This window comes from Hoplias malabaricus, chromosome 4 (genome assembly GCF_029633855.1).
Source record: "Hoplias malabaricus isolate fHopMal1 chromosome 4, fHopMal1.hap1, whole genome shotgun sequence".
NCBI classification, from domain to species: Eukaryota; Metazoa; Chordata; class Actinopteri; order Characiformes; family Erythrinidae; genus Hoplias; species Hoplias malabaricus.
In genome coordinates this window covers 864673-891951 of record NC_089803.1, presented here as the reverse complement: position 1 = coordinate 891951, position 27279 = coordinate 864673, and the positions used below count along the sequence as shown (strand labels likewise).

The window sequence follows — 27279 nt, the reverse complement described above, 5'->3', positions numbered from 1 at the left end:
AACGCGTTTATGATATTTACACCCCGTTTATACCGTGTTTTACTGAAGATAGACGTCTGAAGATAAAGATGTGTTTAAGATATTTACCAACTACATATCTCTGCAGTCCGGAGGCCATCAAGTGGGAGGGGCGTAATGCAGCAAGTGGGCGATCTATGTTTATATTTATATATATTTTATATATGTTTCTATGTCTGTGTATCTAGATGTTTTGTGGGAAGGCAAATGTAGGAAAAGCAGCCTTTGTAATTTGAAAAAAGGGCATAGTTTCTCTCCAACAGAACTAGGTTCCCTCTGCTATGTATATAGTTTAAAATTAGGTTTCAGTGAAAACTAAATACATGGCACTTCTGATATTTTAATTATATATTTTGGTAATCTGATTATGGGGTGAACTGCAACCTCATGAAATCCATTAGGTCTCTCATGTCTACAATCATTATTTTAATTTGATTACAGAACTATAGGACTGTGTTATTTGTTTTGTACTCAGCACAGTATTGGATTATAATGAGTTTAAATGTGTAAACCCTTAAGTAACACTATAGAAAACGGCCCACTATTGAAATAAACATTTAAAGCAGCTCCTTTCCATTAATGGACATGGGAGAAATGGTGCTAATCATTATCAAATAATCATACTATTCAGCAAACCTCCCATGAGCACTCAGTCATAGTGGGTGTATATGACAATAGAGTCAGTGCATGTAGCTACAAGTGAGGTGAACTTAATAAGATGGAAGATCACTGTAATTTAGTTATGGTTTAATGAACTCCAAGATGGTGGTGCAACCTTTCAGGAAATGTGGCTCAACTTAAAACTAAGAATATAAACAGACATTCAGAGATGTTCACTGTACTTCATCTAGTTCCTTTACATGGTTTTAAATTATTCTTTATAGAAGTATGTCCTTGTTATATAGAGTACTCTGTTCAGATTATCACACATGCTTTGATTTGGCATCAGAACCAGGTCCTGGAACACCCTACTCACAAAATTGGTTGAATCAAGTTTGTTTGAAGAGGTAGAATAGGATCAGAACTGGATAACACTGGCTTAGACTGTCAGAAAGCCTCCTTTATTCTTACCTGGATTGTGCATGTGAATTTGTAGAAGGACTGTCATTCATTCATTCATTGTCTGAAACTGCTGATTCAATTCAGGGTCGCGGTGGGTCCAGTCCGAAGCCTAACCGGAATCACTGGGTGCAAGGCAGAAACACACCAGTCCCTCACAGGGCGACACACACACACACACATTCACTCACACTGAGTCGCCAATCCACCTACAGGCAGTCACATGGAGTGTGTCTCAAACCCACAACCTCCAGGTCCCTGGAGCTGTGTGACTGCAAAACACTACCTGCTGCACCACCGTGCCGTCCGAAGGGCTATCAATTTATTTTAATACAGTTAATTTATTCAGTTCAATTTATTTCAGAAATACACCATATGCACAAATATTTGAGGACAAATTTGTAATAAATGTATTCTACATTAAGTTGCACCCGTTACTAACACAGATGTGCAGACGTGCACTCACTGCCTCTCTGATCCTTGTACAGAAATACTGACAATAGAATTGGATTCTCTGGAGTAGAGAAACATGAACCTAATGCCAGGCGAGGAATATATAGCACCCCAGGACTTGGCTGTGCTGATGAACCCATATTTACTGTCATGTCACTTGTTAGGAAGTGAGTAGTAGCCCATATGTAAGCAAACATTATCATTCTCAGTACATGTGGTCTCAGTTAAATGGTTATCCTCTTTATTTATTGCAAGAATTACACATATTAAGCCAAACACAAGTCTGTGAATCACATAATGCTGAAAATGTACTCGATGTTTACAAGGTACTGAAAACAAAACAGTTATTACATGGTCACCAGGCACACAGCTGTACTACAAAATACACAATAATCTAACACAATAATCCCAAAGAACTCGCTGACATTCTCTCAAACTTCCAAACAATGCTCAAACAGAGCAATCTGAGCTGCATTAGTTATAGAAATGTGTTAGAAGAAAGAAAATAACTAGGATACCTATTTTGTGCAGGGCATTTTACTAACAGACAGCCTAGGTTTCTAAAAGTATCAAACTATACACACTGTCTGAACTGTGGTGTATAAGGTGCTCTGGAGTGTAGTATATGTGCCTTAAGAATTGAGGCGAGGGGCCCTACAGTCCAGTTAACATGCCTTAAAAATTCTGGGGTAAGGGGCATGGCATAACCACAAACATCACATTGACCCTGATACCCTGCTCATCAACACAAGCTTTTAGAAACAGCTCTATATTACCCCTGTTTTCAAAAACAAATAAAAAGGGTTCTTTTGCCTCTGAGTCATCTCCATAAATGATCTTCATGCCATCTACATATTTCGAAGCCAGCAACATGCCTGAGTCGTGCTTAAAATATTCTTCCGTGCTCACTTGGAGCTGCCTCCGGTCTGCAGAGATACCCTTCTCTGTTTTACTGATGATAAATGCGTTTAAGATGTTTACACCCCGTTTATACAGTGTTTTACTCAAGATAAATGTGTTTAAGATGTTTACACCCCATTTATACCATGTTTACTTAAGATAATATACCTGGGCAATTAATCAAAATTCATATTTAGAATTTCTAACTGACATAATCTTGTCTATATCAGTTATATGCATTATTATTAGTCTGTTATGTCCCCACTGTGTGTTTAAAACCACACACCAAGCTGTAGTAACGTGATTCTGCCCCTATCTGCCCTATAGACGCACCCTAAATGCCAAATCAGACCAAGTGACTCGAGCAGCTAGTGTCTGGTTTTGGACCTGCTGTGTTTGAGTATAATTAAGACGACAATGAACAAAAGTTAAATGTAAACAAGCTCTCAGTGACATTAGAAAAAAAAAAACATATTTAATACTGGAGCATATTTACAGCTCAAACCTCGTCACTGAACTGTGAGGGTCAAAAATACAAAAACAAAATAATTGTTCATTAATCGTGGTAAAATGTACAATTAATTGTGATATTGATTTGCGCTTATATTGACCAGTCCTAGATATTGCTCTATTCCTGCACCATGAGTTGTCAACACTGACTAATTTTTTGCTGTTTCAGTAGCAGTACTTAAGGTGGAACTGACTACAAATTCAGGAGAATATTGGTCTCCAATAGAGAGCCAGGGGAGAGAGAATTTAACTAATTTATCTTTGTTTTTTTCTTGTCTTCCAGGACAGAAGACCATCTCTTTGGATATATTCTCTGGCTCCTGTTTTTCAAGAAAGTTCCAGATTTTTTCCACAGGTGCATCAAGAAACATTTCCAAGTGGAATATAACACAATGTTGAGATCAGGAGGGATTAAATGTGAGGATATGGAGGACAGAAGCTCCAGTTCTCAGGAAGCATCCTTGGATAATCCCCACACTCACACATCCAACAGGAAATCTCAGACAAGTGAAAACAAATGGAAAACTTATGACTGTTCAGAGTGTGGGAGGAGTTTTACTCAACAGGGTAGTCTCAAAACACACCAGCACATTCACACAGGAGAGAAACCGTATCACTGTTCAGAGTGTGGGAGGAGTTTTACTCAAAAGGGTAATCTCCAAAAACACCAACGCATTCACACAGGAGAGAAACCGTATCACTGTTCAGAGTGTGGGAAGAGTTTTACTGAACAGGGTAGTCTCCAAAAACACCAACGCATTCACACAGGAGAGAAACCGTATCACTGTTCAGAGTGTGGGAAGAGTTTTACTGAACAGGGTAGTCTCCAAAATCACCAACGCATTCACACAGGAGAGAAATTGTATCACTGTTCAGAGTGTGGGAAGAGTTTTACTGTACAGAGTAAGTTCCAAAAACACCAACGCATTCACACAGGAGAGAAACCGTATCACTGTTCAGAGTGTGGGAAGAGTTTTACTGAACAGTGTAATCTCCAAACACACCAGCGCATTCACACAGGAGAGAAACCGTATCACTGTTCAGAGTGTGGGAAGAGTTTTACTCACCAGCTTAGTCTCAAAACACACCAGCACATTCACACAGGAGAGAAACCGTATCACTGTTCAGAGTGTGGGAAGAGTTTTACTCAAAAGCGTAGTCTCCAAATACACAAGCGCATTCACACAGGAGAGAAACCGTATCATTGTTCAGAGTGTGGAAAGAGTTTTACTCACCAGCTTAGTCTCAAAACACACCAGCGCATTCACACAGGAGAGAAACTGTATCACTGTTCAGAGTGTGGGAAGAGTTTTACTCAACAGGGTAGTCTCCAAAGACACCAGCGCATTCACACAGGAGAGAAACCGTATCACTGTTCAGAGTGTGGGAAGAGTTTTACTGAACAGGGTAGTCTCCAAAGACACCAGCGCATTCACACAGGAGAGAAACCGTATCACTGTTCAGAGTGTGGGGAAAGTTTTACTCACCAGATCAGTCTCAAAACACACCAGCGCATTCACACAGGAGAGAAACCGTATGACTGTTCAGAGTGTGGAAAGAGTTTTACTGTACAGGGTAGTCTCAAAACACACCAGCGCATTCACACAGGGGAGAAGCCGTATCACTGTTCAGAGTGTGGGAGGAGTTTTACTCAACAGGTTAATCTCAAAATACACCAGCGCATTCACACAGGAGAGAAACCGTATCACTGTTCAGAGTGTGGGAAGAGTTTTAGTCGTCAGAGCTCTGTCCGGAGACATCTCTGCGTTCACCCAGAACCAGAAAAGTTAGCACTGAGTGAGGGATTACCTTCAGAGATTGGGATTTAATTATTGTATTGGGTCAAATTAAATGTAAAAATATCCTTAAAGCTGAATTGTGTAGTGCTTGGGAATTTGGAGACATGTGATTGAACTGTGTGATACCAGATGCCATGGATTGTTTATGGAACTTTTATTTTTATTGTTATGGGCATGGATGTTCTCTTGTATCTCTATCCTGTCCCGTCCATATGTTATAGGATCCACTCCTGGGTTCTTGAGTGACTGCATGCCGGATGCCAGAATCTGGGTCCATGGTTTGGCTTTAACCATCGGCTATAAAAGAGAGGGTTACGTCACACACGAGAGGAATGCTTCCTCACTTGACTGTTTACATTTTGTGCTGTTGAACTCGCTTAGTGTTGAATTGTTAATTGTTGAATGTTTTTTGTGAATGTTGCCTGTCTGTAAGATGTACATATTCGTAAACGTGTACCAGTTGTAGGGAGTGGCTCCCGTTTTTGTTTTGGGAACTGGGGTTTGTCTCTGTTTATACACAGCAAGGGAGTAAGGTTAGCACATTATCTTTGTTTTTGTCGTCTTTCACAGGTTAGTTAGTGTACCTAAAAGTAGTTAGTGTGGGGTTTGTTTGTTGTTTTGGCCTGGATCACTCCTGAAGTCAATTTTCTGGTTCACTAAACTATCGATCACCTTAATACATTTCACAAAACTGTCCTAAGTTGTAGTTTTTTTTGCACTCATCACACTGTCTGTTATTTCATATTTGTGTTGCGGTCTGCCCTAGACCAGGTCGTAACATTATTTTCAAGATGTGACCTCAGAATTAATTATTACAGGTGCTATTTACCCTCTCATTCACACTGTCATTGTTGTGTTTCACTGTGCTCCAAATAGAGACAATACAAATTAAATGAAGCACTATCACATGACCACCTCCACTTATCTGAGATCTTTTCACTGTTCCAAATCTTCTGAATATCAATCACCCCTGTTTCTCCTTCATGCTCATTAGACAGAGTATTTAAATACAGTGTTGGTTGAGATTGTGTAAGAGTATTGCCTTATCTGTGCATTCAGTGCTTTATTTATTGGTTCTATTTTTCTCTCTTTGAATTTGCCCTTTGGATCTGTTTGTATTTTTGGCTTGACTTCAGACTTTTGTTTATGCCTTTAGTTTGCCCTCTGTAGGATATTAAACTGTTTTTAATCCACAAGCGTCACTTGAGTTATCTTTTGATATCATGACAAATTAATCTTTTTAAAATGTACTTTTTAAAGGTCGTAAAGACACAACTTGCTTGTTTGTTACTTTATTTTTTTATTTATTGTGTGGATGTTCACAATAATCACCATTCTCTATTTGTAAATGATAGAAGACCTTTTAATGAAAATCATGAAATTAAATATTTCTAAATTATAAAGTAAGGAATTGGATATAAATATAAGCAATAATGTTGTAGATGCCACAGTGGAAGAAGTCATACATTTGTGAGGCTTTTTCAAAGGTCAAAAAATGAAAATGAAAATTGACACAGGCCTCCCACTTGTTATATTAACACTAATTATAATTTTCATAGAGCATGGGTTTGGGAGTGGATCAGGAGCTCCATAGCGCCCCCACGTGCAGACAATTGTCTGGATGAAGCTGATCAGATATTTGGTCACTGATCTCATCTCCAAACAAATATCACTGAGTTTTATCATAAAGCAGGTCTACTGGAGTTAGGACAATTCAGGTGCCAACTATCTTTAAATGCATATTTGACATGTCTGGAATGCTGGAAATTTGCAGACTCATCATTATTGTTAGCACATACAGGTGCTGGTCATAAAATTAGAATATCATGAAAAAGTTTATTTCAGTAATTCCATTCAAAAAGTGAAACTTGTATATTACACTCATTCATTACACACAGACTGATATTTCATTTGGCCCTGTGAAGGACTGGCGTCCCCTCCAGGGTGTATTCCTGCCTTGCGCCCGATGATTCCAGGTAGGCTCTGGACCCCCCGCGACCCTAAATTGGATAAGCGGTTACAGATAATGGATGGATGGATGATATTTCATTTGTTTATTTTTTTTTAGTTTGATGATTATAAGTGACAATTAATGAAAACCCCAAATTCAGTATCTCAGAATATTAAAATATTACTTAAGACCAATACAAAAAAAGGATTTTTAGAAATGCTGGACAACTGAAAAGTATGAGCATGTACAGCACTCAATATTTAGTTGGGGCTCCTTTTGCCTGAATTACTGCAGCAATGCGGCGTGGCATGGAGTCAATCAGTCTCTGGCACTGCTCAGGTGTTATGAGAGCCCAGGTTGCTCTGATAGTAGCCTTCAGCTCTTCTGCAATGTTGGGTCTGGTGTATTGCATCTTCCTTTTCACAGTACCCTATAGATTTTCTACGGGGTTAAGGTCAGGTGAGTTGAAAATGAAATCTGCATCTCCATAAAGTTGGTCAGCAGCCGGAAGCATGAAGTGTTCTAAAACTTCCTGTTGCGTTGACCTTGGAACTCAGAAAACCCAGTGGACCAACACCAGCAGATGGCATGGCTTCCCAAACCATCACTGACTGTGGAAACTTAACAATGGACCTCAAGCAACGTGGATTCTGTGCCTCTCCTTTCTTCCTCCAGACTCTGTGACCTTGATTTCCAAAGGAAATGCAAAATTTACTTTCATCAGAGAACATAACTTTGGACCACTCAGCAGCAGTCCAGTCCTTTTTGTCTTTAGCCCAGGTTAGATGCTTCTGATGCTGTCTCTTGTTCAAGAGTGGCTCGACACAAGGAATGCGACAGCTGAAACGCATGTTTTACAAGCACTGACTCCAGCTGCAGTCCAGTCTTTGTGAATCTCACCCACATTTTTGAATGGGTTTTGTTTCACAGTCCTGTCTAGAGTGTGGTTATCCCTATTGCTTGTACACTTTTTCCTACCACATCTTTTCCTTCCCTTTGCCTCTCTATTAATGAGCTTGGACACAGAGCTCTGTGAACAGCCAGCCTCTTTACAATGACCTTTTGTGTCTTGCCCTGCTTGTGTAAGGTGTCAATGGTCGCCTTTAGGACAACTGTCAAGTCAGCCGTCTTCCCCATGATTGTGTAGCCTACAGAACTAGACTGAGGAAAGACCTTTGCAGGTGTTTTGAGTTAATTAGCTGTTTAGAGTGTGACACCAGGTGTCTTCAATATTTAACCTTTTCACAATATTCAAATTTTCTGAGATGCTAAATTTGGGGTTTTCATTAGTTGTCAGTTATAATCGTCAAATTAAAAGAAATAAACACTTGAAATATATCAGGCTGTGTGTAATGAATGAGTATAATATACAACTTTTTGAACAGAATTGCCTCTGTGCACGTAACGCTTCTGCATTCGCAGAATGGTATTTTAAGTTCTGGTCGGCTAGAGACCTAGAGCAGAGAATGGCAATGGCGTTCTACACACAGTGTTTGCAAGACCTCCCTCGAATGATGATCAATGATGTTCACCAGATCGTCAAGACATGGGCCATGGCTTCTTCAAGCAAAAAAGAAAAAGGGTTCAAAATGTATATATTGAATTATATTGACAACTATGAACGTTAGCATAATGCTAGGTGTTAGCGCCAGTATATTAAGCTAAACTAAAGCTTACTAAGCATCATAAGCTCTTAATTCAGCGTTTAAGTTGTCTTATTTGTCTATTAAACATAAATATTAGCTAACTATCACAATCTAAGGTGAATAATTTTTAACTTGGTACTAAGCAAATAGCATCTATGACAGTAAGAATGACTAGTTGTTTTCTCATTTGTATTTTAGTGTCAAACAGAGATCAGGTGACAGGAGAAATATGTGTGAAGGCGACATATTTTGGGTCAATGAAGAAGTTGGAGAAGCCGCCCAGATTGAGTGTAGGGTGACAGTAAAGAAATAGCTAACTAAATTATTTGTTTTTATATACATGTTTCTGTTTATTAAAGTAAATATTAAAGGCAGTACACCAAGAAGATGATCGGTCTTTTGTTCAGATGTTTCCTGATATACTTTAAAATAAATATTGCTTAAATGAAGCATGTTTTTACATCTGCAGAGGTTGTTTTTTTTTTCATGTACAAACGGCATATTTTTAGGTCTATGGAGTTTAATTTTTTTGTTTGTTTGCTTTTGGTTCTTTTATTTGTTTATTTCGTTCATTTTATTTACCTGTACAGATGTTATTCTACAACACATTGGCGTTTTCGCTAAAGTTGCAACATTTTGCCAGTTGTCACATATATATATATATATGTGTGGCACCACTTAAAAGAAAAAGTATGAGACAGAAAAAGCTTGCCCCATGGTACAATGATAAAACCTGTACCTTAAAACAACCATCATGGAAACTAAAGCGGAAATGGAGATCAACCAAGCTGTAGGTGTTCCACTCTGCCTGGAAGGACAGCCTTGTAGAGTATAGAAATGCCCTCACTAAAGCTCGCTCAGCATATCTGGCCTCGCTGATCTCCCATAATAAAAATAATCCTAGAGTACTGTTTAGTGTGTTTTCCAGAACTACAAAAAATCAGGCAGGTTCTGAACAACTAATTCCAGCAACTGTCACCAGTAAAGCCTTTATGGACATTTTTAATAAGAAAATTGAGAATATTAGACAACAAACTCAACCCACAGTATTAAATCTGACCTGGCTGCCACCCGATGTCACCATGTACCCAAAGCTTTTAAACTAGTTATTACAACTATGATCAAGAACCCAAATCTTGATGCTAGCACATTGTCTAATTACAGGCCTATTTCTAATCTACCATTTCTATCCAAGATCTTAGAAAAAGCTGTGGCCCAACCACTCAGTTCATATCTACATAAGAATCATATGTATGAAAAAATCCACTCTGGATTCAGGCCACATCATAGCACTGAGACAGCTCTAGTCAAGATAACAAATGATCTTCGGTAACACTTTATAATACAGTCTGTGTCTTAACGTGTACTTCCCTGGCACTTACTGCGTATCTTCACACGCTTTACGGTGTACGTTCCGGTGTTTTAAAGTGTATTTAACGGGTATTTACAGTATACCTTCCTGTTCAAAATGCAGTCAGCCTAACTTGCAGTGCCCAGCTGAGTAGCCTTTGTTGTGTGGATAGTGGATAATGTGAACTGTTCACGTGCTGATTTGGTGGTCGGACAGTGATCAACTAGAGAGAACCAATCAGAACACTCTGTCGGATGCCTCGTAACTGAGTCACCTAGACCTGCTGCTGTGCGGAGTTGGGAGCAGGGCAGTGAAGGATATTAGCACAGTGTGCTCTTGGATACTGCGGGCTTTGTGACGGACAGTTTATTTATCATTGTTTCTATCGTGCGTCCACGAGACTGTAAGTTTATGTTAATGTTCTTTACTCAGTTTAGCATTAATAATCACTGTTTAGTCAGCTGAAATAGAAAGAGGGTCAAGCTAGTTTTTTGCTAGCCACTCCGTGCATCTGTCTCAACAGTACGGTGCTTCGTGTGCTGTTAGAGAGTTAGCCTCTGTGCGATTAATGCGACATAGCGACCTGTGTAGTCTTAAATGGACAGTATCCTATACACTTTAGCAGTAATTATAATAGTTCTGTATTTCTGATGTTAATAATTTACTATTATATCTGCAGCAGTTAAGCTTTGTAGTGAGTGGTTGTTATTGTATGTGCACAATACTATTTCCATATAATTGTTCATTGCACTGCTTGATACTTGTGTATATTCTGTTTATTTCTCTTAATAGAAACCACGGGTTAGACTTAATCACAAAGCTTTCAAACTGATATTGAGTGGCATGCATACAACCCAGACAGCACAGGTACGTCCATGAGACGTCGAATTTATATCAGTATATTGCCAAAACATCGCGTTCCAATTTCGAACGTCGTGTGTGTATCACCTGTACATCGGTGGTGCGATATAAAACAGGAGCGTGATATTCATCGCCGTTGCATCGCGGCGACGCCAGAAAAGCAACAGTGAGCTCTGAATATGACCACCAAACCCAGCGCTCAATACCAAGTCCATACTGACACGAGCGATAAAGATAGGAGAAAATCCGAAGTGTTCAAACAAAGGATTTTCACCTTGACAAGTTTCGACTCTACATACAGTAGTTTTTAAAGTGGAGTGGTGGACATTCCAGTGTTTCAAGAGGGACAAATTACTTTCTATATATTTGGAAAACCTGCATTACAGAGATTAATAAAATGAAACTGGACAGATGAATAACATCAAGCAACTTTTTTTTAAAGGTATATTTGTGTTATTATTTGCTCCATCCACAGCTTGTCAGTTTATAAACTCAGAAAAACTGTCACTAGGGGTACCCTCAAGGATTTCTTTAGGGAACTTTGTGCTTTATTCTATTATAATGGTAGATTTTAAAATTGTGTTGAATATTCATATTATATATTTTATTATATAATCCCTACACCCCATTTTATCTCCAGGACATTTTCTTTACACGGGTTTATATTTAAATATTGTAATGAAAGAATTTAATGTACCTTTAGTGAACAATACTGGACTTTAAATCCATTGCTGTAACGTTTAAAGGCACATTTACACTGTACCTTTAGTGACAATAATGTACCTCTACCATTTTTATTATTTTTACTGTGTGTAATTTGTGAGCAGGATGGAACTATTCTATTAAACATACCAAATTGCTGCTACTAAATATCTATGAATCAGCTCTTGGCTAAGAGCAGAAATAGTTATGAGTCACCAGCACAATTTCTCATGTTTTGGTACTTAACCACACATCACTTACAATTTTTGACCAGGTCTCATGAACATATTCTTCTTCTACAAGGTGTATACACATGTTTGAAGGTCTATACTGTGTTGGCCACTTTTCATCCTGTTCTTAAATGATTAGGACACCTACAGAGCAGATATAATTTTATACTCCAGCAGCACAGCTGCATCTTATCAACTTATACCACACTAACACACCACCATATCAGTGTCACAACAATGCTGAGAACGATGCACACCCAAATCATACCTGCTCTGTGGGGGTGCTGTGAAGGTATGAAGGTATACAAACAATATAGTCATTAAATACAGTACTTGTGTACAATGAGTTGGAGGTGTGGTAGAATCAAGGATGCAAGGCAAGATTAGTCATTAATCACAACCAAAATAGTCAAAGCCAAATTACTTCTTTGAAATATGTCTTCATTTGCTTGATTTGTATATTTCCTGTTATGAGGCAATGGTACATATGAACACATGAACAAATTCCATAAGAATGAATTATTATTTTTTTAATCATGGAGATACTAGTCATGAAAAATAACTATTCCCAATTATTAAAATAAAGTTCATTGTTCCTCCTTTTTAGTTTCGTGCACACAGAAAATACTGCTGGTATGAGGCAACCGACTTGTCTCGTTAGACAGCAAATCTTATATTGTTCGATGTGAAGTTTCATATTTGTTTGGAGGTTCACTTCACTCGAAATGTCCAAGCATAAAAGGAGTCTTCAAATGGTTCTACAAAGAAGAAAGAAAGAGATTGATTTTTTTAACTTTAACTTTTCTAAATAACATTTGAATACTTGACTAAACTGACCTTAAGAATAGACAAAGTTGTGGGACTCTTTGTAAAAGCCAGCGATAAAAAGCTTGATAAATATCAATACAAATAAGGAGCTGGCTGCCATAAGTGAAGAATTAATGTAAATATAAGTGTCTTCATTCTATCTAATGCTTACAGGCAGTGATGAAATCCACTAAACAAAATATATATATATATATATAAACAAAATGTTAAAACTTTTATAATTACCAAATGTAAATACAAGTGTATGGACTAGGGTCAATAGTGCAGCAGAATCTGTCAACACCAAGTGGCAAATAGGACTGTCACAATCATGAAAATTTAGATGATGGTTATAGAAATAATTGTGAATAACTTTTCTTGCTGTGTGGTCCATGTTCATGAAGTTCATCAGAGTAGGAGTGTTGACTTAAGATCAGATCCATCTCTTATTTACTTTGACTTGCATCAAGAAATCCTGAAACTCACTTATATTAAGAAGCTTGACGAATACTGACCAATGTTGCCAGCATTAAAATACCAGCCCAGTTTGGCTCACTATTATCATCATCATCATTAAGTTATACTGTTAAAAAAATTAAGAGCCTACCTGGAATCATTGGGCGCAAGGCAGGAATACACCCTGGAGGGGGTGCCAGTCCTTCACAGGGCAACACAGACACACACACATTCACTCACACACTCACACCTATGGACACTTTTGAGTCGCCAATCCACCTAACAACGTGTGTTTTTGGACTGTGGGAGGAAACCAGAGCACCCGGAGGAAACCTACGCGGACACGGGGGGAACACACCAACTCCTCACAGACAGTCACCCGGAGCGGGAATCGAACCCACAACCTCCAGGTCCCCGGAGCTGTGTGCACTCTTAATTTGGGGCAATTGGTTCCACCTGGGCTACTCCTACTTAAGGGAAGCCAACACACACCTCAGTGCTCAGTCTTGGGTTTCTCTTTTCAGAGTGCCGTGCAAGTCTGGCCGGTATTTTGGTAAAGGCTCCTGAGTTTTCTCCTGGGTCACTCTATCTTCTTCTTCTCCAACAGAGCTTTCCCTCTGGTTTTTCTCTTGGGGAAAAACCTGTAAAATTTATTTTTAAAAGTTAAAAAGTTATCAGAGCAACAGTGTCAGGATCACGAATTACTGTTTCTGCATGAAAATTGCAACGGGTGGAGCTGGGGAATTAATGGAAAATTAAATCAATTTCCACATTCAGAATCTAATTAATGCAAATCTTGCAAATATTTATTATTTTGATGTTTCTTTTAATCCTGGTCATTCCATTTTAATTTTGTTAATGTCCTGGTGCGTGTGGGTGTAGTGTCCCTTTTAAACTAACGATACTGAGCTGTAGTCATGTGATTCTGACCCATCCAATCTGCCACATGGAGGCAACAGAACCTAAACACCGAGAAAAGTGCTGCGTCAAAAATATAGCACATCCTGTGTCTGTCAGTTAGTTCACAATTCCAATGTAAACACTGACAAAAACAGTTTAACACAGACATAATTCATTAAACACTCAATTCACCTGAGATGAATGTAGACTAAACACACACAGATACTTAGTGGATACTTATTTGGTGGAATTATTGGTCATTGTACGTGTTATGAAATGTGCCTTCCACATTTAACTCATCCGTGACAGTGAACAGAAACACACGCACACACTAGGGTCAATGAACACACCTGGAGCAGTTATGTGCCTTGCTCATGGGCACTGCACATGTGGATGGTGATGTAGGAGGGCAGTGCGGTTCCTACACTCTCCCCATCCGCAATTTTCCTATTGGTCATGGGAATTGAACCAGCAACCTTCTAGTCCCAAGTCTGCTGCTTTTTCTGTAAACACAACCATTCACAGTAGAAAAAATCTTCTCTGGTTACTGTTCTACTGACTGTGTCTAGCAAAACTAAAATGGGTAAAAAGGTGGCTATGATCATGGAACCATAGTTTGAACAGCATCCTGACATCAAATATAACCACAGAGGGCTGCATGGTTTTCATTCCAAGCAGGGGCACAGGCGATTCCAGTTCTTTTAATAAACTGGTTTCCAACAACTGATTAGGTGATGCTTCTACCTTAACATAATAAAAACCTGCAAGACCTTTGCAATAAGGACTAAACACCTCTGATCTATAATATGCTGAGAGTAAAAAATATAACTTAACTGTCTTTCTTTAACACATTTGACCTGTAAAATCAGTACATTCACCACGACATTCTAGAATGTTGACTGAGCCAATGGACTGAGAGTAGACTATAAGAAAGGACCAATAAGCATCCAACAGAAGTATTATAAGACCTGGATGAGTAACTGAAGGATTTCTTCAGAGGAATGCATGTAAGTAGCAGCACAGCGGTAAAAATAAATAAATAAATAAATTAACAGGCTGTTAGATAATCAGAACTCCTGGTAACCTGCAATTTATACCAACCCCAAAGCGCCCCCCACCCCACCCCGGTTTTCATTTCAACAGCGAAACTGAACAGTTTATTACCATTAACAATCAATATATTCTTTAACAAATTTTTATTTAACAATTTTACTGAGTACTCGATTGCGTTAGGTATAATTTTCTAATTGTCATTTTACTGTAACTGGAAAAAGTGCCGTTAAACGGCTCTGACAGGACACTCGCGCGAGACCACAGCGCGAATACTGCTGGCCCGTTAGCTTCTTGGCTAACATTAGAATTTTCCGTTCCACCTTAAATGAAGCAATAGTTCCTATTTGCCGTTTAAGGTGGAACAGAAAATTCACCTTAAGAAATTTTCCAAGTTCACTTCCGAAGTGCTTGTTTCACAGTACAACCACATCTGTGCCATATATGGCTAAAATAAGCCAATAGATGGCAATATAACAACATAACTTCCATACAGTGGAAAAACTACACGTTTAGCTTCATTCCGCGAAAATTATCTCTTTATTTTCAAAGTGTCTCAAAAATATGGAAGGCTCACTGAAGACAGACTATTAATATCCTGAAGATGAAGAAATTTTACTGTGGATTTTTTTTTGTAATTGCCCTGTGAACATAGCACTGGACATGATAGAATGTGTGGAGAAATTGCACATTTGGCTTAATTCATTTGATATGATCTCTTTATATTCAAAGTGTCTCAAATCTGAAAGGCTCATTGAAAACATAATATAACAGACTATTAATATCCTGAATATGATGAAGTTTTACTGTGGAATATTTATATAGCCAACTTCAGCATCGTATGTTGCACTCGATGAATTTCCCGTTCAAATTCACATTCATTTCAGAAAAGTCTGATTTTTATTATTTCTAAAATAATACATTCAATAGTATCATTTCACACTTATCTCTGTCGTGAAATATAGATCCTATATAGATCTGTTTCTCAGGCCAATTACAACCAAGAGAAATGCACCTTACATTAAATATTAATCATAATAATCAAAGATCTTCTAGCATTTGTTAATAAGCATGAAGGTCAATAAAGACAATATTTATAGACAGTTAAAAAGCCCTGTCCAAATCTGTTCCTCCATAATCGGACACAATAAATGTGGATAAAAGTTCTAGCTAGGAATACAAATACTACATTGTAATTATAATTTAGGCACTACGGGGGATCAGTGTTTAAGTTCGAGGAATATTTATAGACTTGGTTCCTTAAAGCATCAAGTAGGAAAAGATTTCAACTATACAGCGCTTTTAACCCAAGTGGTGCACCTGTGTTACTAGCATACTTTGTGGCAACTTCAAAAAAAAAATTTGTGAGTTTATTACCTCAAGTAACATTTATATCTGCAATAGGGGAGGCAACTATAAGGCCTCACTTTATTTTGCACTTGTTTGGTGGTCCGCTCCCACCCTAGCAGTGACAGTTTGTGTAAAAAAAAAAAAAAAACTCCAGCAACACTGATGTGTCTGAGACACTCATAATAGCACCACCCACAATACACTGAGTGTCACCTCTGAGCTGAGAATGATCCACCACCCAGACATCTGGACAACAGCAATCCTGTGGTCAGAAACTGAACAATGGTCAATGTGACAGAGGGTACAGTGGCAGAGAAAGCCCAAAAGCACTGCAAAAATACAAGCTTCAAAACACATCCATCAAAACAACAACACCTGGGCTTCATTTCACAAAAATGATACATATTCAGAAAACAAATGCAAGTTCTTAAACATGATCCAGGTTCAGAAAAGCTGCAAATCCAGTTACAACACAACCAAAGTTTTCTGGAGGACCCTGAAAGGTGTTGCACCTACAAAGATATGTGATGTGTGTACACAAAACAACAAAGCCCCACCAGAATCTGACTCTCACACACGTCACGAAGCAGCACTGGCACAAGAGTTTGCACTCTACATTCTTGTTGTTTCTGTATGAAAGGTACTATACAAATAAATATATTACATTCAATTGTATTTAATTGGTTAGTAGCATAATTTTTGTATTGTATAAAATCTAGTAGTTAAAACAAAAAGCAAAATGTTTCCCTTTAACCAACATTCAATGGTCATTTCAGGCAACATTCCTAGATGTTTCAGGTGCTGTTCTAGTGTTTGATGTAAAGGACAGACATTCATTCACACCAGGGTATCACACAATTTACCTGACCTCCATGTTTTTGAATGTGGGAGGAAACCAGAGTCCCTGGAGGAAACCCACGCAGACACGAGGAGAACATGTAAACTCCACCCAGATCGAGTCTTAAACCCAAGACCCCAGTGCTGTAAGGCAATCTTGCTAACCACCAAGCAAGCTTGAAATTGTTAAAGATAATAATATGTTTTGTTAGTTAATGACAACGCTTTACACTCAAACACTCAGAACTACCAAACACGAGTTTACAGATACACCAAAGATTAAATTGATGGACAACAAAATTATCAATGAATTTGTGCTTGCTCATTTCATGAGCAGATGTGACCATATTCAACTTTGATATAGTATAAACAAATATACTTAATAATAAACTAATTAGTAGTATATTTACTAAATATTAATGGTTCATTATAATAATTAGCAGCATTAAGGCATAAGTAACAGTAAGTTACTATGTTAATTCTTTACATGAATTACTTAATAATTTATTAACAATGGAGTAAGTAGCAGTTAGTACACATAATGAGTAATTAAGATATAAACTAACCTATTAATTAGTTCACTTAATTACTAATGCCTAGTAAATGAATCAATCGCTAGGTAACAGTTAATGCTTAGTAACAGCTAGTGTAGTATTAACTACTGAGCAAATAATGGGAAATTGTTCATTATTCATTCTATAAATAATGATTAATTAGCGAATATTAATGTAAGGTGTTACCAAAAAATATGGTGCAATATAATACTTCCACTGGGTCTTCACATTACATGGATGTTGAGGGGCACCATTTAAGTCTTAAAGAGAAATATCTAAGTATTAATTTATACCCAGCTTGAGGATGCCAATATTACAACACTGCTTGCCAGTCAAAGTACCATCCAATTACCAGAAAATGATGTTGAAATGGCTGTGATATAGTACATATAAATCATACCTAAGATCATTTACACAAATGCCATTGCCTTAACTTTGATTACTGCATATATGTTTTTCTAATTTTGCATCAAGAGTTTGCACTTCAGGACGTCTCATACCCTCCCAGTGTACATGTATGTCTTCAGCTTGTTCATTCTTTACTAATTAAATATATATATATATATATATGTATGTGTGTGTGTGTGTGTGTGTGTGTAAACTGATATGTTTATATGCAGACCTTTCTGTAAATATTTATTTCATGGATGTGAATATTCATATAAATGTCATATGTCATAGCTACCGAACGGTGCATCCTTGAGGCCATTGGGGAGGTGCAGCTGCAACTTCAGCATTTAACTGCTGTTGTGCAGTCAATGGCAGGGGATAGGTGCAGAGGACTTCTGCAACAAACACAACTGGAAGAGGATTCTGAAGAAAATCTACTTCCCCTCCAGTCTGCACAGGATTTTGAAGAGCTGGAAAATGGCCTATCCAACACCGCCACAAGAAAAAAAACGGTCAGTACGAAAATATACCATTTTAACAAGCTCATAAAAGTGAACTTTTTGTGAAGATTAGCAAAGAACATTAAGGAAAAAAGTAATTCTGTTTTCTTAGTTTTTTCTTACAGCAACCTCATACACATCTTAAAGTGTTTACAGTATAACTATCTAAAAACGTAATTTATAATGAGTTTCATAAAACAAAGTACGATAAAAAAACAAAATCCCCTCCCCCCACTGTTTTTTTACTCGAACATGACCCCCCACCCCAAAAATGTAGTTTCAGTTTTGTATGCCACTATTTCACTATCCACAGGCATTAAAAAAATCAAAGCTATAACAACGTTAATTCAAATGTCATCACATATTACAGGTAAGCTATGAAATATAATATCAATAGGCTAAAATGAAAACAGGAGCCATCAACCGACACAATTTCTGAAAAAAAAAAAAAAAAAGAAAATATTGAAGTACTTATTTGTTTGTCTGAATGTTGCAATAAAAAACTATCCATGACTCTGATTCTGACTCTGAACAGACTCTGTTGTCTGTGCTTAAAATTTGTAATTTTAGTTTTCATTAAGTCAGTCCCAGGTCACCGCGACCCTGAACTAGATAAGCGGTTACAGATAATGAATGAATGAATCAATGAAGTCCCAGGTTACATTCCTCTGTCTGTCTCTCTGCAGGTGTCAAAACTGTCATTGGGTGGGGGGCAAACAATGAAAAAAAACTATATGGAGGATTTGTGAAAAAGTTTTTTCCCCCACCTGGCAGTCTCTTTGAACTGGTGTGGCAGAGGAGATAAAAGAGGAATTGGACTCACTCGAATCAAGGATGTCATAGTCTGTAAGTATCAAAATAAGTATATACCAAGCAGGACAAAGATGACACCACATCTTTACAACAACTGTGAACAATTTTATTCACAATGTCCCAGTGTTGTTTCATGTATTCATGCCATACTCCAGGAGCACACATTCTTCTTTAATCAGAAGAGTCTTCAACAAACGATCATGTGTGTGCTTCTGCAACCAAAGTGGTTCTCTGTGGCTAAGACTGGACACTACTGAGTAAATAACTCCAACTTTGCGAGGAAGGAAGACAGCTTATCTTGGAAATAATCTGCACCATTTATTACATGAAACAATTGTGTGTCACTTATATTTTTAGATGCACATACATTTAATCAGAAATGCTGCCTTCTAAGCACAACTTGCTGGTGTATATTTGACTGTAGCTTAATATTATCCCCTGATAAGATGTTTTAGGCTCTTAAAATACCATACTCTGTATATAGAATGGTATGTTAATGTCGTATAGATTATGTAAATATCCTTGTTGTAATGCTGTTCAATACATTTTCAGTTAATAAAAAGGGTACACGTATTAAGCAGACAACCATGTCGACTAGGCCCTTGTTATATTTGGACCATAATTTAACTATGCTACGTGTTCAACAAATCAGACTCACTGTGTGTTATGTGTTAAATGTCCTTAAAGTATTTTCACGATTTGTCTAATGATGTTCAATAGCATCTAAATTTAATATTAGCAATATAGCAATAGCACCTTAAACGAAGTATTAGCAACAGGCTCGACATCATCACAATGGAAAATAAAGTAATAATCTAGAAACCAAAATATACAAGTTATTTTACATTTAATAAATGTCTTACTTACAGTGTCTGCGATGAGGAATCCTCAGCTGTCCCATCCAAATGAAGCCGAAGCGGAGAAGGCAATCAAAGACTGGCTTAGACTGGTGCCTGACAGACTGAATCGAAGAAGACCACGCATCACCATGCATTAACCCCTTCATGTCCACAAACGTGAACAGTCGTTTTTTATTGTTTTGTTACAGAAATAATAATTTAATATTTTTAAAAATTAATTTGTTGTTAAGTTTGTTCGTGTAAAAAAAGTTTTAAAATACAACTTTTCAAAATAGTAATATTTAATGTATTTCATGTTTACAGTAATTCGTTGTTTGTTTGTTTTTAAATACAACTTTTCAACATTGTATATTGGCCATCTCTTTATATAAATTCTTATATTATATATTTTAAACTCATACTCAAACAAAATAAAATTAAGATTGGCTGAAACTCTGTAACTCTATGAAGGACTTCTACACCCTGTTATGTGAGCTCCTCTTGCCAGTTTTTTTTTTTTCAAAAACTGAACACCATATATTACTTATTACGAAACGCACAGTTAAAATTAACGAAAAAATCCAACTCAGTTTCAAAATTAAAAATTTAAAATTGAGTTAAAAGCACCATTCTTGGCACTCTGGCATATTAATCAAAATAAAAACAATATTTTGCATTATATATAAGTAAAAAAAAAATTAAAAATCAGCAAAGAGACAATAAGAGGCATGGTGACTGGCGCCAAACGGCGTATGAACATCCTTTAGAGATCTCAGAAGCATCGTCCAGGAAGCATCAGTTAACGAGGTCTCAACGACGCACTGCCAATGAGCAAACGATTTGCCATAGACGCTATAACAATGGCGCCGTGAGCATCACATGAACGCCGTAAAGATTGCTCAAAAACATCATGCGAGGTACGTCGTCTGGAAAGCAGATAGACGTCGTTTTAACATCAGGTTACGATGTCTCTGCGACTTTGCGGCAGTGAGCAAACGAGCTGCGATAGACGCTTTAACGATGTAACTGTGAACGTCGCATTTACATCTTGCCGACGTGCCTGAGCTGTCTGGGAAGAGTGTGTTAATAAACCAACGGTTTGGAAATTACATCTCTTTGTTCTTACCGGACAACCTGAGACGATTGCTTAATAACTATATCAGCACTAGTCTACATCAGTTACTTCTTGGACTCAGTCACAACACCCTCCAAAACACTTCCCATACCTCCCTTACAATTCAGTGCATCTAAAATGTATGGTTTTACGTTTACGCCCCCAACACGTAATATATCTTCTCGCATTTTAAAGTGTATTTACAGCGTACATCTAAAATATTTAGCAGCCCACGTTTTTACATCCAAGTCCCTGACACTTGCTGCATCTTCTCTGAGTTTTAAAGGGGGGTTTAACTGGTTCTTACAGTGTACCTTCCCATAACAAACAGATTAAGATTTATATGACTCAGTATAAAATACTTACCTGTTCCTACTGGTACTTTAACAACTGGGGACTTTGTTTTACGCTTTTATTCAGCTGAGAAACTTCACTCACATTCCAGGAATTATTATTCTTCTAATTGTTTTGTACTTAATTATATGGTTCTGAAAAATATGATAAGCATTGACTCTGTACTTTTGAAATGTCCTCCCAGGTCTGTAGATTCAGATCTACAACAGCTCATGACAGGAGATGAGTCAAAAGGAGTTACCACTCAAGTGCACAGCTATGCAAAGCTTGTCATCCCCACAAAGTAATTCTTGTTCTCTCCTTCTTACACCATTACAAACTACAGCACAATTTATGCAAAATACCTTACATTGAGTGCAATATGTAGGAAGTAATAAGTGCATTAAAGAAAGACTTTCAGTGCAAGAGATACTCTCGGAAGAGCTGGGTCTTCAAGGATTTCTTGAATGCGGAGAGGGTTCCTGTTGCTCTGATAGTGCTTGGAAGCTCTTTCCACCAGCGTGGTACCAGAGATGAGAATAGCCTCGACTGACCTGTACGGGGGGTTGGCCATGTTAGTTGCCGCTCCTTTGAGGAACGGAGAGGGTGGGCGCTAATGTATGGTTTTAAGAGTCTATTGAGGTGTAGATGGGAGCAGAGCCATTGAATACTCTGAAGGCCATCATTAGTGATTTAAATTTGACGCGAGCAGCTAAGGGTAGCCAATGCAGCTTGGAAATGTATTAAATTCACATCACAATTATTGAAACACTTTCTATTATGTTTTGTATTGATATAGAAATATTGTCCAGCCCTTATCTGTGTATTCCTTAGGATACAGTTCAGGATTTCTTGTCAGGTCATGACATAACTATGTTTTTTAAGGGTCTACATGGCTCAGACAAATCAAGGGGGTAAGCCTTTTTTATATTAGCTAATGTAAATGTAGAAATTAATTTTTATGTCTTATTGTTTTAAATGTGTAAGCAAATAGGTGTTGTTTAAATGATTGATTGTTCTCTTTTAAGATTTAACATATTGACTAAGATGCTTTCATATGGGCAACATTTGAATTTCTTTTATGGTGTAATTTCATTTATAATGGTTTGCAACATGTGTTTTAAACCATTTCTTGTTTGTGTGTGTGTTTAATTTGAACTTTTTTTTTTTTTACTTTTCAGTAAAAACAACAATACATGATTTCCAAAAGCTCAGGCTTTGGGTCTTGTTTGAACAGGGAATGACTAAAGTTGGATCACCTCTTATCAGCAGGGCAGTAGCTGAGACTGAGCTAGAACAATATGTTATTGAGGTGACGTTAAGTGGTTTGTAGTTGTGTAGTTGAGTTAAATATTGTCGACAGTTGTATATTTGTGTTTACCACTGTTGTATTTAATGTGTTTTGGGTTTCATATTTTGTAACTCATTTTATTTGTATTTCAGAATTGGATTGGAAACTGCAGAAGAGTACAACAACCAGGAAGTAAAATGTCAACTAAACCAAAGCTTCATACCAGGGAGCTACCTGCTTACAACCTGTTCTGTAGAGATCTGCTCAGGAACAAGGGTAAGGGAAAATTAAATGCAGTTTTCTATGTTTACATGTACTTTTCTCCCTTTCTCAAAATTGTTTGCAAATATAGTGCTTATATTTGCAAAGAAATAGGAAACTGGGTAATTATTTATTTTTCCCCAAACTGAAAGTTAAAATTATTTCAGAATAATGTCTTTTTAAGATGAATGTAGAAATTCTTTCTGACACAGTAGAGTTTTGCAAAGGTTCAGCTTTGAATTATATAAATTAATTTTATAATAAATAAAATGTATAAAAATATTTTTTTACAGCAGTATAAATTATATTATATATAATGCTCTCGGTTTATATACAAAAATGCAGAGTTAATGTGTAAAGAGGATATATTTAGATCTCAACCCTCAGACAAATAGTGATTATTATGCACAGTGTTTAATAATAAATGTTAAATCATAAAATGTAATGTGTAGCTTAGCCTTTGGTATCTCTCAAAGAATGTCATTTGCTTGCCTTTGGACATCATCTTTTTAAACATGTAATCACTTTAATCATAAAATAAAATATAATATATATATATATATATATATATATATATATATATATATATATATATTATTAGGTATACATTTTAGTGGTAACTGGGGTGATAAGGCTGAGGAACATTTGATATGTATTATTTTCAGTAATTGTCCTAGCATCTAATATTTTTCGTATTTTCTGTTTTTCTCTTAGCACTGCCACAGAAATGGGATGAAGCTGAGGTAAAAGCTGTTGAACGGCATTTGATGAAATTCATTAGTATGTGTAAAGTTCCTGGTAAGAGAGACTGTTTGCAGTGTCTGAATGCTGAACCACATGCTCTTCAGAGAAGATCATGGACTGGTATAAAATTTTATGAAGAGCCTTTTCTTATAAAGCCCCCAAACTCTGGAATGATCTTCCAGAAAATGTTCGGGACTCAGACACAGTTGCAATCTTCAAATCTAGGCTAAAAACTCATTTGTTTATTCTATCTTTTGGTAGTTAATGCTCCCCCATAGATAAAGGCGGCAGATCCGGGGGGTCCATGGACACAGGGAATTATAGTAAACTGAGACGCTGGTGCTGTCGTCCAGCCGCTTCACGCGATCACTCAGGTTTGTTGACGGTGGAACGGAGGGATGCCTGTGTTTCAGGATGCTCCCGTGTCTGTGTGTCCTTCTGGTTCTCTCCTTTTAGTTGAAGCTGTCATAGTCAGATCTGCCAGAGTCATTAGCCACACTCTGGAAATGTTCACATTTTCTGCTGTACAAACACAAAACAGTTCAAAACTAATTCTATACCTTTACCTTTTTCCGAGTAAACGACTGGACACTGATGGATAACTGTCGAGATCCTCCTCCATGCTTCAGACCAGCTGCCCACATTCCAGCAACCACCAAGTGCCTTGAAGCTGCCCCTACACTGAAGTTCTCACGGACTATTAACTATTATTACCAGTAGATTGACCAGAGGAGAATGGGTCACCCATTGTGAGCCTTGGTTCCTCCCAAGGTTTCTTCCTCAGCTGGGGAGTTTTTCCTTGCCACTGTCGCCCCTGGCTTGCTCACTTGAGGCTTTTTACATTTTTTTACATTTCATGTCAAATCTTTCCCTTACTGGAATTCTGTGAAAGCTGCTTTGTGACAACATCAGTTGTGAAAAGCGCTATACAAATAAATTTGATTTGATTTGATTATGTAAAAAATCAAATAACGGCCTTGAACAGGCAAACTTGTTAAACTTGCTTTTAAGTGCAAAAATGTTCTAGGAGAAGTGATGCATTTTCTTAAGGCTGTGCAGAAATATTGGCAATGATGTATAAACTCTGTTCTGATTGCACTGCATTGTGACTCATTCAACACTTTTTTTAAAAAATAACTTTATATTTACCTTCAAGATGAATGGATGGGCTAAACTGCTGTAGACTGAGTAGGTAATGCTGTAAATGTTCAATGATATGGGCCCTTTTATGTAAAAGACAGAAGCAAGTGTTTTATCATATGATGATGGTTCTGATGAAATGTTTGAATTGAGAGTGCTGCCATGTTTTTATAGATGGCCAGTGGTACGCTTTAGTTTTATTTGGTTAGACTATGTTAAATACTTCTGCAAAACTGTAACAAGCAGTAGAACCCTGTTATATTTTTTGAAGATGTTCTACCAGATTTTGAAATTTGCATTGTTCACTTTTTGAGAGTGGTTCATTCACAGTGGGGTTTGGTGTGAAAATGTGTTCTATTATATGGAAACTTAAATGACTCAAGTTTCCTTTTTAATTGTATAAAAATATTTTTTATTCAATTTTGTGCCATCTTATTAAAAGCACTTTGACTTTCAGACCCAGATTATTTGATCTCTGTTGCCATACTAAGAGAGTAGTAATATGACTATTTAACAGAAGTAATTAACTAATAGCTGTTTCAGTTTGTGTTGCAGAGGAGTGATGAAAGATATGCTGCACTAGATGGATAAAGAAAGATAAATGTGTTTTGCGAAACCGTGGTGTTCAGATAAACATCACGGTCAAATCTAAAATATTTTCTAATAAAAAAAGAAAATGTATACTAAATAAATAGTATGATGACAAGTATTAGGATGTCTATGAATCTTTGTTACATTTCCTCTCTTTAAATTATCCCCAGTGTGACCCTCAGGTCCTGTAAAGTCTTCATTCTGAAATGTGTGCGTGTGTATAAGGGTTTGTCCCCGTTTATGTTGTTAATAATACATGTCCCCATAGTGAAGTAAATATTTCATATATTTAAAGAATGCAATTATCAAAAATCTTAAGTTATTTTCTTTTTATTTATTTGAAATGAAATGCCGATCAGTTAACATCATCTCTCTAAACCCTCTGGAAACCAGTGTCCCCAAAAGTAGCATCTATGCCATACGTTCCCAATTTCCTTTTATGTGGGTATGTGTGTGTGTGTGTGTGTGTGTGTGAGGGAGAGAGAGTGTGTGTGCTGTTACATGTAACAATTTTGTGCATGTATTTGTTATCTTACTTTGTTTCCTGGTTTTCTTTTTCTCTCTTTCCCTTCTTCTCATAGGTAGATTGGACTGTCACTCTTCATGGACCTGGCAACCCTTCCAGCTCCAGCCAATCCCAACCAGCCACAACAGCTTACTGCTCCTAAAAGGGTGGGGCTTAAAGGTTTTAAGCTGCACCAGGAAGTCAGAAAGGCAGCCATCTTTGGGCTCACTTGTTTTGCTTGGCCATTGTTTGACTCTGTCTGGCTGTATGGTCTTGTGTGCTGGTGTGTGTCTTAAAAACTAGTTTAATGATGTCTAACATATGTTAGTGTTGTTTTGCCTTTGGAGTATTGATATTTTTGTGTTTGAAACCGTGTCCTAGTCCTGTCAGGTTGTCTGTTTGTTTCTGTCTCCCTAGGAGGGTGAGAGCAAGCTAGATGTGCGCGCACTTACATGGTGCACATGTAGGCTCTGTATTGTATAGATACACCAGAGTAGAGGGCAGGTACCACCCCTTGTATTTTCTTTATAGAATATAGAGTATCTTGACATAGCTTAGGTGTTAGTCATGTTTTGTTCTTTTCTTTTCTTTGGTACTGTCCATGTTCCTCCCTCCTAAGGTTTGTCCACCTGTCGTGTGTTCTTGTGGTATGATCGTTTGTATTAAAGTAAGGTTTGTAGTACCTGAACCACTTGGTCTCTAGCTTTTGGCTGGTTTCTCTTTTTCACCTGCACATATTGTTACGTTTCCCTTACTACTACCACCCTAGACCCTGGAGCCCAATAGTAGGGGCGTAAGTGTCTTAACAGTTACCTTTTCAAATTCGTCGCTGCAAAAACCCAACTCTACACACACAAGTACAAGAATATCATGCGCTCAGTGTTTCTCTCTGAGCCACTTTCTAAATCAGAAGTCTGATTAAGAGTAATTTCCCGTTTCCTCTTCCATTTTATACATGGTCCCTCTGTCCTCCATGTTTCTTTTCAGGAAGGCGTTTCGTAGGAAGCACTCAGTCATGGAACCATTAGACACGTGTCTAACGAGTCCTCTGATCCCAAAACATAACACACAGGTGTGTGACTCGCACTGCACAGATTCACATATTGGTTTGAGAATGTGCAACTTTTGTGCATGTTTTATACGAGTGTGTGAGTGTGTTTTGCACCATATTTCCCGCTGCAACTGCAGCAAAACTGTGAGCACATTATATTCTTGTACGTGTGTGTGTGTGTGTGTGTGTGTGTAGAGTTGGATTTGTGCAGCTGCAGTGACTAATTTGTGAAGGTGTAACTGTTAAGTTGTGTTTGTGGGAGAGGAAAAAATC

The 27279-nt window shown here is 37.5% G+C and overlaps 1 protein-coding gene and 1 long non-coding RNA gene across 2 annotated transcripts in view; both read left to right on the top strand.

The window, feature by feature from the left end:
* The window catches only part of LOC136694206 (zinc finger protein 850-like), a 241995-nt gene continuing 214716 nt past the window's right edge, over nt 1-27279 (top strand). The window contains exons 1-2 of the mRNA XM_066667587.1: nt 1-144; nt 3224-4677. Of these exons, the coding sequence (XP_066523684.1) occupies nt 3333-4677 (1345 nt within the window). The 5' untranslated portion in view covers nt 1-144; nt 3224-3332. The remainder of the gene's footprint in view (nt 145-3223; nt 4678-27279) is intronic.
* LOC136694270 (uncharacterized) lies at nt 17885-25315 on the top strand. The gene is made up of 9 exons (XR_010802158.1): nt 17885-17949; nt 18116-18336; nt 19011-19170; nt 20007-20153; nt 21629-21727; nt 22258-22337; nt 22605-22735; nt 22867-22990; nt 23690-25315. It is a non-coding gene; the product is annotated as an uncharacterized lncRNA (long non-coding RNA).